Below are 12,558 nucleotides of genomic sequence, written 5' to 3'. Positions count from 1 at the left end.
CAAACAATTTTCTCTCAGTAAAAAAGAAATAGTGGGGTTAAAGTCTTTCCAGAAACTTTCCACTTTGTCAGTTCCTGACATTATGGTGGTTCTACTGAGATTTATGTGGCAGCATTTGAGCTGTCACTTCATAGCTGATCCCTTGCCTACCCTGGAGGAGGTTCTGAGAATGTTTTCCTGTACCATAGGAGAAAGACAATTCTGATGAGAAACTCATAGTTTAAATATATAGTTTAAAATTTTATTAATGACTGTACAGGAAATTCCAAGTCATGGGGACCGTGAATCCAAGGACACTGTGTAAAGGATGAATGTTAGACCTATGGAATAACAGGAATATTGCCAGTTTCCATAGCAAGTGGTGGTACTAAGCTGGAATTTAACAGTGATGAGGGATTCTCTCTGGGGTCCTGGATCACAATGAGTAAACTTCCCCTGACTGCAGAGTAAAGTTGTGGGGACAATTTGTAAGAACTTACTGAGAAGAGCAGAGCCTTTTGTGGTACACCCCAGTGGAGATACCAGGAGCCCTTCCTACCACAGATTATTTTTAACACCACTCAGAAACAAAGGTGGTCACTCCTTTTTTCAATGCAATGTGCAAGACAGTTGTTTAATTTTTGAGTATTTAACTATTGTTAGACTCTGAGAGGCTTGTAGAGTCTGCCCTACCAAGGGCCTCTAGAAGAAGTAAACTAAGGATCTCCCTGATCTATGGCTGCCTCACCTAGAGTCCCTAACTCCTACATTTATCTGTCAGTGCTAAACAAACTCCAACCTAGTCACTTCATTGTGGATAAGAAAAGTGTGTCTCATAGGGGGTTGTAAGTGGCCTTGGCTGTTGAAAGGCATGTGAGGAGAGTCTGCTGGGCATAAGAAGTTCATATTCATCGTCTGTGGAAGGTAGGGGCTGAGGGGGAGAAGAGAAACGGAGAACCGAATACTCAGTCTCTGTTCCTCTTGAAGATTCTTTGTGTCTCTCAGCCTTGTTAGAGACGTTCTCATAGAACCCCTCAGCAGGGTTCACTGATGGCCTTCCCCTGACAGCTTCGTGATCAACAAGGATGTAGCACAACTCTTCTGTGTAGGTCTCGTTAGCATTGTCCTGCAGGTCAAAGGGAAGGCACTATAAAGATCTGGCCTCTTTCCATTCTATTTATACTTCAATTAACGACACAGACCTGATGGGGGCAATTCTGACTTCCTCTACCACTGTCTTCTCCACCCCTCCATCGTCTTTCCTAAATGGCTGCAGGAGCATTCCAAACACTAGACTAGATGATGGAGAGTCCATGTCACCCAAAGCACATAGGTGGCTTAGTGTGTCCCCTTTTCATGTAGTCCAGAGTGACCCTTGACCAACTTGTATACTTTCCATGGTCTTAGAACTTTGGATGTGCTTATATAACATTTAACTACTCATCACGATGTTGTTATTCTTTGAGACAAAGTCTCCTGTATCCCATTCAAAATGTAGCAGAGGATGATTTTGAACTTCCATTCCTCTTACTTTTATCTTATGAGAACCACAGAAGTATGTGTGTCACCACACCTGTTTTACGCTGTGCTGGGGCTCAAACCCAGGGCTCCCTGCATGCTACATAAGCACTCTCTACAAATTGTACTATACTCACAGGCTCCTCATTGCAGAATATCATATTATTAATTTGAGAGGAGGTTTCATTAATAGGGAAATCTCAGGAGCTAAAAATCAGAGGCAGTAACGTTCAGTGGAAAGTACATGGATATTAGAGGGAGCCTGGGTGTTGAATGTTGGCTCTGGCATCTTTCAGCTGCATGACTTTGGGGGATATAACTTCATCCTTTACATTTTGCTTCTGTGAAGTCAGAGGACACAGCAATAATATGGGTTGTTGTGACAGTTACATGAGATGCCTATCAAAAGCTCACCACATAAGATGCCTGCCATCAACAAAAGGTATGGCAAATGTTAGCACCCTCCAAGTTATGCAACAGGAGAGCTGATATTTCTGCCACCAGGCACTGCAAATGGCGTTGGGTTTCAGCCCTGGCATTTACAGGGTTCTTCCAGGTTAGGATCAAAAGGGATCTTATTACCTGAATGGGAGCTGAAGTCATCCCTTCATCTGCAGAAAGAAAATACATTCAGTGAATCACAGGTTAAGATGTATGCAGCCTGACAACCAAGGGACAGCTGGAGTAGTCTACAGAAGTTTATAGTCAATCCCTAAGAGTCATGGGACAGCATGAAGAAGCCATAGCATAGCTTGCTCAGGCTGCTAGGTCCAGTGGAGGAAGGTATTTTTGCTGCACCTTTAGGCAGCAAATCGCATTCCTTCTCTTCTCTTTCCTCATGTAATGATCATTGTGTACCTACTTGGTAAAACACACTAGGGAGGAAGACTCACCAGAAGTAAGTGTGCTGTCTCAAGGCTAGGCAGAGAACATACCAGACAGTGTGAGAGTCCCACACAGCAGATAGGAGAGTATTCTTTCTAACAGGTAATATGGGATGGTGGTAGCAGAGGGACTGGTGCTTGAGGGAAGTTTTTGGAGCAGGGAGCATGGAGGCTTAATATTTATGTTTCTGTGGAAGCAAAGCAATTTTTCTAAAGATCATCTACTCCAAACTGACTGGCTTCAACCACAGAGCAGAGGCACACTTCCCATGCCTGGCATCCAAGCAGAATAAGTAGGAAGAAGGGAGGCAGAGCTGATCACAGATAGGAGGACAACATGGTCCATGGGTTTATATGTCTCTTAATACATCACTGCAAGCTTTTATGTCCATGTGGGACTTCACTGATTGTCACTAGAAGAAAGGGTTCTGAATTTTGTCACCAGTGGCCTTCTTTCTGTTGAGTTTTCTTTGGATGGAAATTGGGGTTTGCTGGGACCTTGGGATGAAAGAGCTCAGGCTAGGAGCACTAGGGGCCGCACAAAATACCCACAGAGCTCCTAAGCACAGAGACTCAGTGCATGGGTGAGCTATTCTTTCCACTTTAAACCCAGTGAGGGAAAGCCACACCTCCTTATATTCTCTCTCTCTCTCTCCCATTTACTGCTACTCTCCAACCACCCAAACCACCCACCAGATCATGTGACTTTAACCCAGCACTGATCTGTCCCCACAGCCTTGTAAGAGGTCTGCTGGCATGACTTCCTACCAAGGGTTCTGCCACTGGGCTGGATGATCCCTTAATGCAAATCTGACTGTACTGGCTGGTTTTGTGCGTCAACTTGACACAAGCTGGAGTTATCACAGGGAAAGGAGCATCATTTGAGAAAAATGCCTCCATGAGATCCAGCTGTAAGGCATTTTCTCAATTAGTGATCAAGTGGAGAGGGCCCCTTGTGGATGGTATCATCTCTGGGCTGGTAGTCTTGGGTTCTATAAGAAAGCAAGCTGAGCAAGCCAGGGGAAGCAAGTCAGTAAGTAACATCCCTCCACGGCCTCTGCATCAGCTCCTGCTTCCTGACCTGCTTGAGTTCTAGTCCTGACTTCCTTGGTGATGAACAGCAATGTGGAAATGTAAGCTGAATAAACCCTTTCCTTCCCAACTTGCTTCTTGGTCATGAAGTTTTGTCCAGGAATAGAAACCCTGACTAAAACACTGACTATCCCTCATCTTTTGGAAAACTTCTCCATTCTTTCCTGTTGCTCTTAAGGGGAGGACCAAAACACTGAGCTGCCTCTCTGTGCTCTGGCTGGCACATTTGTTGCCAGCTAGATCCTTCAGTTTCCAGATCAGGCATTGATTGAGGAATATGGGGGTCAATAAATCATTCCCTGTATCAATGAGACCACAGTCTAATAGAAACAAACACACAACAAATAAACAGGGCACTGGATGAATCGGCGCAGCACTATGTGTAGGTTTTTGGTAAGGATATCCTCACTGGGCTTTGGGGAGCATAGGGAAAGGGCGTTTTAGAAATGTATGTGCATCAGAAGTAAAAATGATGGGGAGATGAGGACTTACTTTGCTTTGGAGACTCTTGTCTGGCTTTAAATGTGCCTCTGTTTTTCCTGTAAGAAAGGAATGTAGATGGGTTGTCTCAATATTTGAAAGCTCTCAAAACATTATACTATGAGACTTCACTTCCAATCTTTGCTAGGTATTATGCTTTTATAATACTTCTTTGAGCACATAGGAATAAAAGAGTAAGAGGGAAGATATAAGATGATGTTAAGCAGAAATATCTTCCTTTCTCCCTCCTTTGCTTGCCTCTAGTTTGAAATGTGATCTGCACATATATGGTGTCAAGAGGCTACAGTTCGGGGGAATATTTTTGACTCAAACTTCCATTTTGTTTTTACCATGCAAATGAAGGAGCAGGCATTTTTCAGTCCCAAGCCCAACCTGTGATCACACAAGCAGAAAACCAAACATTTTCCTTTAGAGTACACTGCACAGAAGGGTCCCTAGAAATATGTTAGAAGCCCATTGTTATCTGGTGGACAAAGACACAGTTGCTATAAGGATGACCACTGGTCTGATATGCTAAGATTACTTAATGTCATTATCAATCAATTAGCTACTTTTAGCAATCCTTTTACTCTCCCAGATTGTCTCAGGTTGGACAATAGATTATCACCTGGAATGCATCTTCTCCATGCAAAAGGCAGAAATGTGTACTTCTATACAAGGGACTTACAATGTGAATACTCTCAATACTAATGGGCAGTTTCATTCTTGCATCTGAGGCTTACATTTGTGAGAAGAAGCCACCACCCATGAAGCAATTATTCTTGATTCTTACCACACACCAGGGGCTGTTTCCTTGACTGATTCTCCGTGACTATATCTCAGCTTGGTACTAGGCTTGGGTGTAGCCACAAAGAGGAAGGAGCTTACAGGTACAAGTACCACACTGAATACAAAGGTGGAGAATTAACTCCTTGGAGCAATGCTTTACTTACCAAGGAAGGCAGGAGCATCCTTCAACAATGTGACAACAACTCCTGCCCCTGAAGTATCTGAGAGAGATGACCAGAAGTCAGTGAGCCTGGTTTGTTTCTTTTTTTGTTTGTTTGTTTTGTTTTTTGTTTGTTTGTTTGTTTTTCGAGACAGGGTTTCTCTGTGTAGCACTGACTGTCCTGAAACTCACTCTGTAGACCAGGCTGGCTGGCCTTGAACTCAGAAATCCACCTGCCTCTGCCTCCCAAGTGCTGGGATTAAAGGCGTGTGCCACCATGCCTGGCTTAAACCTGGTTTCTTAAGCTTTATTAAAGGTGACATTTCCCCCAACCCCTAGTTGCTTATTTCTTAGGTGAGTTGGACACGACTCTATGACACTGTCATTTTCTAACCAGGGATAAATCCTTTCAATATTATTCTCAATAAGGGAAACAATATAATTAAAACCCATAATTCTAGTGATTTACTTGAATATCTGAAATGGAGTTATCTCCAGAAAACCAAGGTTCAAGCCTATAGATATTTGAGAAACCATTTTGTGTGTGTAGGGGCAGCTACTAAAGTGCATATATCACACAATGGGAATAAAAGAAAAGGACGTGGGGATAAGGGAGAGAAAAATTGTAGAGTTGAGGACAGTAGGTCTAATGAAAAGACAGGCACCTGGCATTGCTGGCATCCCTATGATATCACAGACTTTGTCTCTCTAATTCATGGTCCCGTGGTTATGATACAGCTTTTCCTGTGCTACCCTTTCTGAGGGAACTCCAGGGATACCTCACTGTCAGGCACATTTCTAGATATCATAGAGTTCTCTCTAATCGATCGTACCTATTCTCCACTGTAATGGGCTAATTACACGGCCATCTCCTTCCTACCCTAGCATGTGAACCTCACAAAGTTCATTATATCCACCCACTCCATCATAGCTTATCTCACCAGGGTAGGCCACCCTCTCTGATATACATAAACATCTGATGGAAATATAATGAGTATCTGTGTGCACGGCCACCAAAACGGAAGGCCATCAGATCTACCACCCAAGCGCTGATGGTATAGCTACATCAGAAGGCTTGTGCTTTTTATGGTAGCAGATGGAAAGCCAACTCTGAAGTGAGACATCTAGGATGATGTCTAGCTTTCTATGATTCTTTCCAAATTGATGGTAGAAACTAAAACCGTATGGGTTACCATAAAATCCTCCTGTAATGCACTACAAGTACCAGTTGTGTTCTATAAAGACATTTGGAAAATACCATTATAAAATGTGTCCCCAGTGAACTTCCCAAGTAGTTTCCCCCAAAGAGCAGCCCAGGAAAGGCTGGCTGCAACCTGTGGTCATGGGAGGGATGACCAGTTTGGTTGAACATTTTGGTGGCATCTAGGTTTTATGTGATATCAGGATCTTTGGGGCTGTGGGACACAACCATTTTCCACTCTTTTTTAGGTCACCTTTAGTGTACTTTGTGCCCTGTAAACCATTTGCTTTCATCTTCCTATTCTGTTGTTAAAAGACATCATAAGGAAACTCTTGAGTCTGACTGGTGTGTAGAAAGTAGGTTCATTAAGGGAATAAGGAAGCGAAAGGTAAGGGAACGGTTGAGTTTTGAGTTACTAGATCTATATTTCTAAACATCTTGAGCCACAATTTCTTAATTTGTAAGATGAGGGTATATATTCTACTTACTTCATGATGCTGTAAGGATCATACAAAGGTGATGATGGGTAAAAGAGATTTGAGAGCTGTCCTCCATACATGGCAGCCCCTTGCCATGAAGTCTTGCATTTTAATGTGTGTGTTTGGTTTTGAGTGAGTTTGGATAAGTTGACTACAACATATTCAAGAGTGCTGGAAAGAGGCATATCTTTAGATATGCCTGCCAGTGAGCTAGGCCTGGAGTTCTTCCAGAAAGGGTCACACAGGAAAAGCTGTATTGTGACTGTGAATTGCAGAGACAAACCTCTGCAGTATCAAATAGACACCAACAGTCCCAGGCGCCTGTCTTCTTAAAATGTTTACTGTCTTCATGTTTATGATCTCTCTCTCTCTCTCTCTCTCTCTCTCTCTCTCTTTCTCTCTCTCTCTCCCCCATTCTTTTATTTTATTCCATCATGTGATATACACGCTTAAATAGATGGCCAATGACACCTCTCAAAATACATAATTCTCAGCTTGCACTGAAGAAATTCAGCCTTGGATGGGAAGGACTTTTGGGTCCCTGTCTCTAAGATAGTCTTGGATTTTCGGTTTGTTTTCCAGGTCCTCTCTCAAATGTACCTCCTGAAACACTGTGACAATTGCTGCCAACTTCTGTAGGTCACAGAACAACAGGCTTTGCCACAATTTGAAATTCTTAGACCTTACTTAGGTCCTAGTATGGTACAAGGTTCTTTACTTCGTTGTTGCCTAAGACTGAGTACTCAAAAGGCCACCCAGGCAGAATGCATAAAGCTGTAGTAGATTTGCAGCACTGGCTTTTACACAAGCAGCTCTCCACAAGCCTTTCCCCCTCATGACATGGGAGAGTGCATTTAGCTCAGAAATAGAAACTCAAGGCTTAACATGACAAAGCTAAGGTAGAGATCTGAGCACAAAGGTATATTATTCCACAAACAAAGAAGCAACAGGATTTCAGATCTTTATTTCAGGTTGTACCAGGGACTTACACATCTGATTTCCTGTTGCCAAGGAGACACAGGCTCTTAGAATAGCAGCATGTCTCTTGTTCAGTGTAAGGCAGTCTTGTTGTCTATTTGTCCTTCACACGCTCACCACCATAATGGATGGCCTCAGCTGTGGGGGACGTGTAGCCTCCGCCCTGATAAATGCTTCTTTCTGGGTAGCATATACTCTCACCTGCATGTTTTTCCCTTGGCACTGAGTCTCAGATTCCAAGGTGTCTCCTGCATGTCCAGCTGCCATCTAAGATTTAAATATCAGAAATGGACCAAGTGTTTCCTTCCATAATTCCCACTGAAGTTTTATGTTTCTCTCAACTTTTTTTGTTTTGTTTTGTTTTGTTTATGTGCAATCCTGAACCATCTAAGCATTTCCCTCATTGCCCTGTCATCTATGAATGGCCCCTTCTGAAGCTCGGAGCACTGCCGGTGGTTTCAGATCTAACATCTTTATCACTACAAAAAACAGTGCATCTGTGATGCTAAAAACATTCCTGAGAATCCTCATCAGCCTGAAAATACCACCTCACAGGGAGAGGCCTGGGCTTCTCTGCTCCTTCTCTTATTCACTGAGGTTCCAGGGCCTGCACCCAAGTAATGGGCTTCAGTGAGTTAGCACCTTTCTCAGAAATCCAGAGAACAAGGGATATATAGAAAGGGAAGGAAAGAATAAAATAGAGACAATAAAGTCATTCACTTGATTGGATTTCTGTTTAAACTGTTTTTTCCCAATTTGCTGGAAATTGAAAATATGAAGAAATAAAATTGTTGAGTACTTCTTTGTATGCACCAGTCTTTTTATGTGCTGCATTCCATTTAGTTTCAGAACAAGGCCATTGGTTGATGCTATTGTCCTGTTATATACTAACAAGGAATCTGGGGACAGTTTAGGCAACTTGTTTGAGGTTCTACAACCAAGAAGGGGGAAAAGCTAGGTTTCCTTTTGGGAAAATGCTTTTCTCTAAGACCTTGGGCTCTTCCTGTTAGGAAGAGATATTTTCTATCCTCTGATCTACAGAGACATAGAAAGGAATGTGCCCATGGGGATAACAGAAGAAAGATGGACAACAGATGCCAGCACAGGAAGAGGGATGCTGGAATAACTGGGCAATTATTTAGGGATACAATAATATCTGAACCATGCATTGATGTATAAGACTAAATGTAAACTAATAAATCACACAAAAATGAGTGTGTGAATTGGTAAGGAAGAACTACCAGGAGTGAGCACAGGGAAAGAAACCTAAGGGATTTCCTGAAAGAATTGGATCATCTTTAAAATGTAGTGAACACAGAAATAAAAATCTAACCACAGACTAGAAAAAATATTAATTTCTGCAATATTTATGAGAAAAAACTATTAAAAATACAAATAGCTTTTAACTTCAGAAACAAAATACACTAAACCTCAAAGAAAAATTAATTGAAGGCATACTGGCTCTTAGTAGAAAAAGAAGTACAAGTGACTATCAGATATAGGAGCTAAAATGAAGACTGTGGGTATAAAGCTGTAACTGTAAGTGTGGTTACCAGCTCGTCTCATCTTCTTCTGCTTGTATTTCTATACACTTCACCTTCTCATAGTAAATATACTTTGGTGTTACACCACTTAACCCCACAGCAAAGTTCTGAAACACGAAAGTGCAGGTGTGTCATCTATCACTGCTTCTTCATCTATACCATATCTTTATCTTGCTTTCTCTCTCCTCAGGAATGCTTCCAGTCATCAGTCTAGCACTGACTACCTGCTGTGTGCCAGAAACAAAGGCAAGAACCAGGCATTCACAAAGCAGTGAGCAGAAATTAAGAAGCAATTGTGCTTTACAGGATGTCACAGGGAGCTATAAGGGCAGCCATTCATAATCTTACTAAGGCTACTAGAAGGGGGAGGAGGGTTGGGAGAGTCCAGGGCAAATACTGGCTCTCTGGAAAAGATATGAATACTGCCAAGCCTCCTTTGGGTAAGTGGCATTTGTGCAAGACCTCATTTTTCTATGTTCCCCTTTATATGCTATTTAAGACCAAGGCAGCAAGGAAGACCCCCTGCCAGAGATCACCAGACTTTATACCATAGAAATTCTCTTATTTTGTGTGATCATATTTTCTTTTACATGTGTTCTCTTTGATTGGATGAAAGATTTGCTCTGAAAATTGAGAAGAGTCCCCCATCACTGAGACCTTCTCTGTCAGGGACCATGGTGCCACCATCTACACTTGGAACCTCCAGGTAGGATTATAACAATTTTTTTTTCCATTTAAAATGAGGAGACCAAAGTCCAGGAACATGAAGGCAAGTCTTCTCCCTAGTGACATGACCTTTTCCTTAACCTGCTTATAAGTGTACTAACTGCCGCCTCAACATGGCAGGAAATGTGGTGTTATTTTAAATTTATAAAGACTCCCCAAAATGGTGGGCACATATAACTCATTCAGGAACATCCAGGGTCCAAGAAAGGATGCCTTTCCCCAGCCCCAGGACAGATGTTTCATTTCTTAGATGGACAGGAGTCCTCCTTTAATAAGTTCTTTCTCTCATTTCACCTGTTCTTATGTTGTCATTGTCTGTATGTGTGAAAACCTGTAAGGATGTCACATGGTGTATGGATCAGGAGGGACTGAATTCTTGTCACACCCCTTCCCTAGTCTGTTCACCCTAAAAGCTGTCCTCTTTTTTTTTTTCTTTCACCTCTGGCTCAGGTCTCTGCTTGCAGGAGGGGGTGAGCTCACCTGGTTGTCCTCTGCAAACAGTTCCCCATGAGGCGGGCCTCTCAGCACCTTCCCTCTGGTAGTCTCCACTTCCTTCTCAGCCGGCTTGCACCTTGGTCTGGCACTGTGCTCTGTAACTGGCAGTTTCCGACTGACAGTAGCTTCAGAGCTGCTCTGGTCACCCGTGTAGAGTCAGAAAGAGGAGGTGCCTGCCTGACGGAGGAGGAGGAAGAGGCTGAGGGGGAGATGAGAGGCACATTTGTGTGTCTTGAAAGGCCAGGGCCTTGATGCACCAGACTATTAACCAAACGAAAGAAAGGGTGGTTAGGGAGAGGGTTAGCCACTAGGGAGTCCCAAGCTTTTCCTAATGGAGGAACCATGGGAGATTTTCCATGGCAGACACCTGTATTTAGTAAGGAAGTCAAATGGGGGAGGATCATTGTTTAGAAGCAAACAAAACAAAACAATAAACAAACAGAACAAAAAAGTCTGAAATATCAAATACCCCCCCCCAAAAAAATAAAACCTCCAAAAGGGAAAACAGAATCAAGCCACAGTCTAGCTGGACGTATATAAACTTTCAAAATGTACTCCCGAGCACATATACTGGAGTAACTGTACAAACAAGGCAAGTTGAGAGGGTCCATTGCTGAGTGAAGTGGCCACAGAGCCATAGAGAGGGGAATCGTAGGGTGAAATGGTTTGATGTGGGAAATGGGAAAAATAGGAGCACTCTAATTACTCTCTCTCTCTCTCTCTCTCTCTCTCTCTCTCTCTCTCTCTCTCTCTCTCTCTCTCTGTGTGTGTGTGTGTGTGTGTGGGGGGGGTGATAAATCCAGAAGGAGGAAGGTAAAATGACAGTAAGGATGGCTGAAAAAGTCACAAGGAGTCATACTACTAGCTCTCTACCTAAAAATACCTGCAGTTATGGAAGTCTGTGCATAAATATATTGGTTTAAATAAAAATTCCCCATCTTGTCTGACAATGCCTCCTCCAAGAGTCAAAATTCATCTAACCGAAACGGCAGCACCGCCCTTTATAAATCATCTTTTGAGCTGTTGGTCAGGGCTATCAGACTCCCTACACACAGAGCCTTATTGCTATTGCTCTTGGCTGCCCTCTAAAGGCAGAATTTGAGTCCATATTGCTGCAGATACCTTGCATTTCAGAGGCCCAGACACCCAGGACCCAGAAACAATCTGAATATCTCCTGGAGTGCTTGCCAGGAGCACCCCACTCCCTGCACAGACAGGTGGCAATGATATTAGGAGAGGATCTTGTTCTTTGTCCCCACTATAGTGGCTGTGTGTCTCTGCCTTCTTCACTATGGTACTAAGGATGTGTAAACTGTATGTTATACTGCTTAAATGAATCCTGGGACTGCAATCATCGTTCACATGATGGTTGTTTCTTGTTTGGTTACTCGTTTGTTCATCCCGTCAACAAGTGTGTGTTGAGAACCTACTGTGTGCCGAGGACCCTGGGCTCAAAAGTGAGCAGAACAGAGGAGATATATTTCTTTATTTGATTTCCAGCAATACAGAAGTCATATCTAAGGCAAACCGCAGGATGGGAACTATCTTAGTTACTGTTCTGTCGCTGTGAAAGACAATATGAACAAAGCACCCCGCATGGAAGAAAGTAATTGTGGGCTTGCTTACAGTTTCAGGGGATTCACTATAGTGGAAAGCAGACAGGCATGGCCTAGGGGCAGTTGCTGAGAACTTCACATCCTGATGTGCAGGCAGCAGAGAGAACAAGGATTTTTCCTTGTTTGGGATTTTTTTGAAAGCTTAACTACCACGCCCACCCTCCCCCAGCAACACAACTCCTGAAAAAAGGTCACACCCACTTTAACAAGGCCACACCTCCTAATTCTCCCCAAATGTTCACATTGGCTGTCTACAACCAGAGTCAAAGCACTAGGGGCCGGGATTGAACATCAGTCTGCCTTGACATTTTGGGTTATTGAGTCCCAGTTTTCAAGTTTCAGTTTTACTACCGACCACTAGATGAAGACATTGAGCTGTGGGAGTCTCAGATACCAGGAAAGAAAATGTGTTGATTTTGCAAGGGGCGGAGCTGGGCATTAACTTCATTGTTGGTGTGGTACAGATTTGGGGCTAAATAAACTGCTCCCACTGCAATGGGATGAAAGTGTTACAAGTCCAAAAAGGAAATCTCTGAGCCCTTCTCTCTTTATTCCCATCAGCATTTACTCCAGTACTTAAGAACTGTAAGAAATTACACTCCCTGAACTAGAAACAA

At 43.0% G+C, this 12,558-nt stretch overlaps 1 protein-coding gene across 1 annotated transcript; it reads right to left on the bottom strand.

The window, feature by feature from the left end:
• Positions 1-742: 742 nt before the first annotated feature.
• Positions 743-10,415, bottom strand: Gcsam (germinal center associated signaling and motility). Its single transcript, XM_021185581.2, has 5 exons — positions 10,311-10,415; positions 4,907-4,963; positions 3,966-4,012; positions 2,080-2,108; positions 743-1,105 (listed from the first exon to the last, which is right to left on the bottom strand). The coding sequence occupies exons 1-5, from the start codon at positions 10,337-10,339 to the stop codon at positions 788-790; spliced, it is 480 nt and encodes a 159-aa protein (XP_021041240.1). The 5' UTR covers positions 10,340-10,415; the 3' UTR covers positions 743-787.
• Between the last annotated feature and the right edge of the window lie 2,143 nt (positions 10,416-12,558).

This window comes from Mus caroli, unplaced genomic scaffold (genome assembly GCF_978045245.1).
Source record: "Mus caroli unplaced genomic scaffold, Mus_caroli_1 scaffold_17, whole genome shotgun sequence".
Classification (NCBI taxonomy): Eukaryota; Metazoa; Chordata; class Mammalia; order Rodentia; family Muridae; genus Mus; species Mus caroli.
This window is presented reverse-complemented; position numbering and strand designations above follow the sequence as displayed.